Genomic DNA, 2048 nt, shown 5'->3' with positions numbered 1-2048 from the left:
AATGACCCGCCCCAGGACCCCCCTGCCAGTCTACTGACTTGTTCCCTCTGACTATCAGCCAAACCAGCGGATCAGTCCATGATGCTCTCCAAACCCAACAGACTAACCCAAAACACCCCCTCCCCCCCATCAGTCAATCCAATGGACCAGTTCATGATACTTTTACCTGCCCAATGGACTGCTTCATGACATCATCGCCAACTGAATGGACCACTCCAGGACACCCCACTCAATCCAATGGATGACTCTAGGATGCCCCCCGGACTCAAATGGACGAGTCCACGGCCTCCCGCAATTCAATAGACCATGCTGTGACCTCCCCTCTGACTCATTAGCTCACTCCATGACATCTCCCTGGAGCCAATGGACTGCTCCAGGACACCCCTGAAAACCCATTGGCTCGCTCCATGACACGCCCCAACCCATTGGCCTACCCCACGCCTCCACCCCTCCCCCACCAAAACCACCAGCCCCCTCCCTGCTCAACCCAACCGGCCAATGCCACGACACCCTCAACTTAAGCAGCCTGTGCCAAGATGCCCTTAGCCTGAATTGCTTCTGCCAAGACTCCCCTAACCCAACCGGCCTATGCCTGGACACCCACAGCCCAACTCAACTCAACCCAACCGCCCTATACCAAGATGCAGCCAAACCCAACCCTACCAGGCTAGGCCAAGATGCTCCCAACCCAACAGCCACATTTATCCTAGACCCCGGACCCCGCCTTCCCCACCACCCCCTTACCGTCCTCGGTGGGCACGTAGACGTTGAGATACAGGCAGTCCTCACTCTGGTTCTGGACGTAGGCCGCTACCCCCTCCAGGTTGTCCGTGAACCACACGGGCAACATGATGGCTGGGAGGACGCCATGGACATTCTGGGGGCAGACGGGGGCAAAGGCCGTGGCATTTCTCACGGCTGCCCACGAGGCTGGGGCCTCAGGGGGCTGCCAACGCCGGGGCCCCACAGGCGGTGTGGCGTAGGGCACCCCCAGGAACTGCACCACAGGCCCCAGGATCTCGTTGTTCAGGTCCTTCTTGATGCCCCGGAGCTTCCCAAAGTTGGTGGCCACCACAGGGAAGCGGTCGTCCACGCCCCGGCTGCCGCCCCCGCCCCAGATGGGCCCCGCTGCCCACAACAACAAGGCCAGGCCAGCCTGAGAAGCGAGGGCGCCCCACATGGCACCTGGGAGCAGAGGATGCTAGGGGAGAGAGAGAAAGAGAAAGAGCGCGAGCGGGTGGGGCAAGGGGGGGCAGCAGGGGTGGGGCTAGCAAGGGTGCAGGGGTCTGTTGCGCTCCATGGCAAGCGAGGGGCAGCACAGGAGGGTCAGAGTACAGGGCACGGAGGGGGCAGCCTGGAAATGGGATGGAAAGAACGATGGATAAAATAATGGACGGAGGAATGGACAGATAGATGGACGGACGCAAGGATGGATGGACGGACAGACAGACAGACCGACCAATGGGTGGAGAGATGGAACAAGGGATGGGTGGAATAATAGATGGAAGGGCAGATGGAGGGAACAAAGAATGGGTAGATGGAGTGATGGACAGAGGAAGAGAATAAATGATGGATGGATAGATGAGAGGTAAAAGGATGGATAGGTGGATGGACAGATAGATGGGCAGATATGATGATGAAAGAAGAGCACAATGGATGGATGGATGAAGCAATGGATGAATGCACAGAGGAATGGATGGATGGATGATTGAACAATGGACGGAAGGGTAGAGGGATGGACAAATAAATTGGTAAACAATGGATGGCCAGATGGACGGATAAGACAATGGATGAGCCAGAGAAATGGATGGACAGAATGAGAAAGAGGTGGCATGATGGATGGATGGAATGATGAAGGGACAGATAGAATGACAGGCAGATGGATAAAACAATGGGTGGACGGACCAATGGACAGATAAAGGAATGGATAGAGGGATGGAGGGAGGGATGGATGCACAGCACAGTGGACAGATGGACGGATGAGCAGGAGAGATGGGGGGGGAAGAGAGAGAGAAGCTAGGTCAGTGCTGTTTGCTCCTACTGCCCCC

General features: G+C 56.9%; 1 protein-coding gene across 4 annotated transcripts in view; it reads right to left on the bottom strand.

Annotated features, from left to right (window-relative positions):
- NLGN2 (neuroligin 2) overlaps positions 1–2048 on the bottom strand; it is a 19319-nt gene that overhangs the window by 15912 nt on the left and 1359 nt on the right. For 3 of the 4 annotated variants that reach the window (XM_025193767.1, XM_025193769.1, XM_025193768.1), the window contains exon 1: positions 745–2035. In XM_025193767.1, the coding sequence (XP_025049552.1) occupies positions 745–1180 (436 nt within the window). In that variant the 5' untranslated portion in view covers positions 1181–2035. Of the gene's footprint in view, positions 1–744; positions 2036–2048 lie in introns of those variants that run through there. The other variant, XM_014526645.2, reaches the window with a different exon arrangement.

Source organism: Alligator sinensis, unplaced genomic scaffold (assembly GCF_000455745.1).
Source record: "Alligator sinensis unplaced genomic scaffold, ASM45574v1 scaffold1488_1, whole genome shotgun sequence".
Classification (NCBI taxonomy): domain Eukaryota; kingdom Metazoa; phylum Chordata; order Crocodylia; family Alligatoridae; genus Alligator; species Alligator sinensis.
Note: the sequence above shows the minus strand (reverse complement) of the source record. Positions and strands in the feature narration are given on the sequence as shown.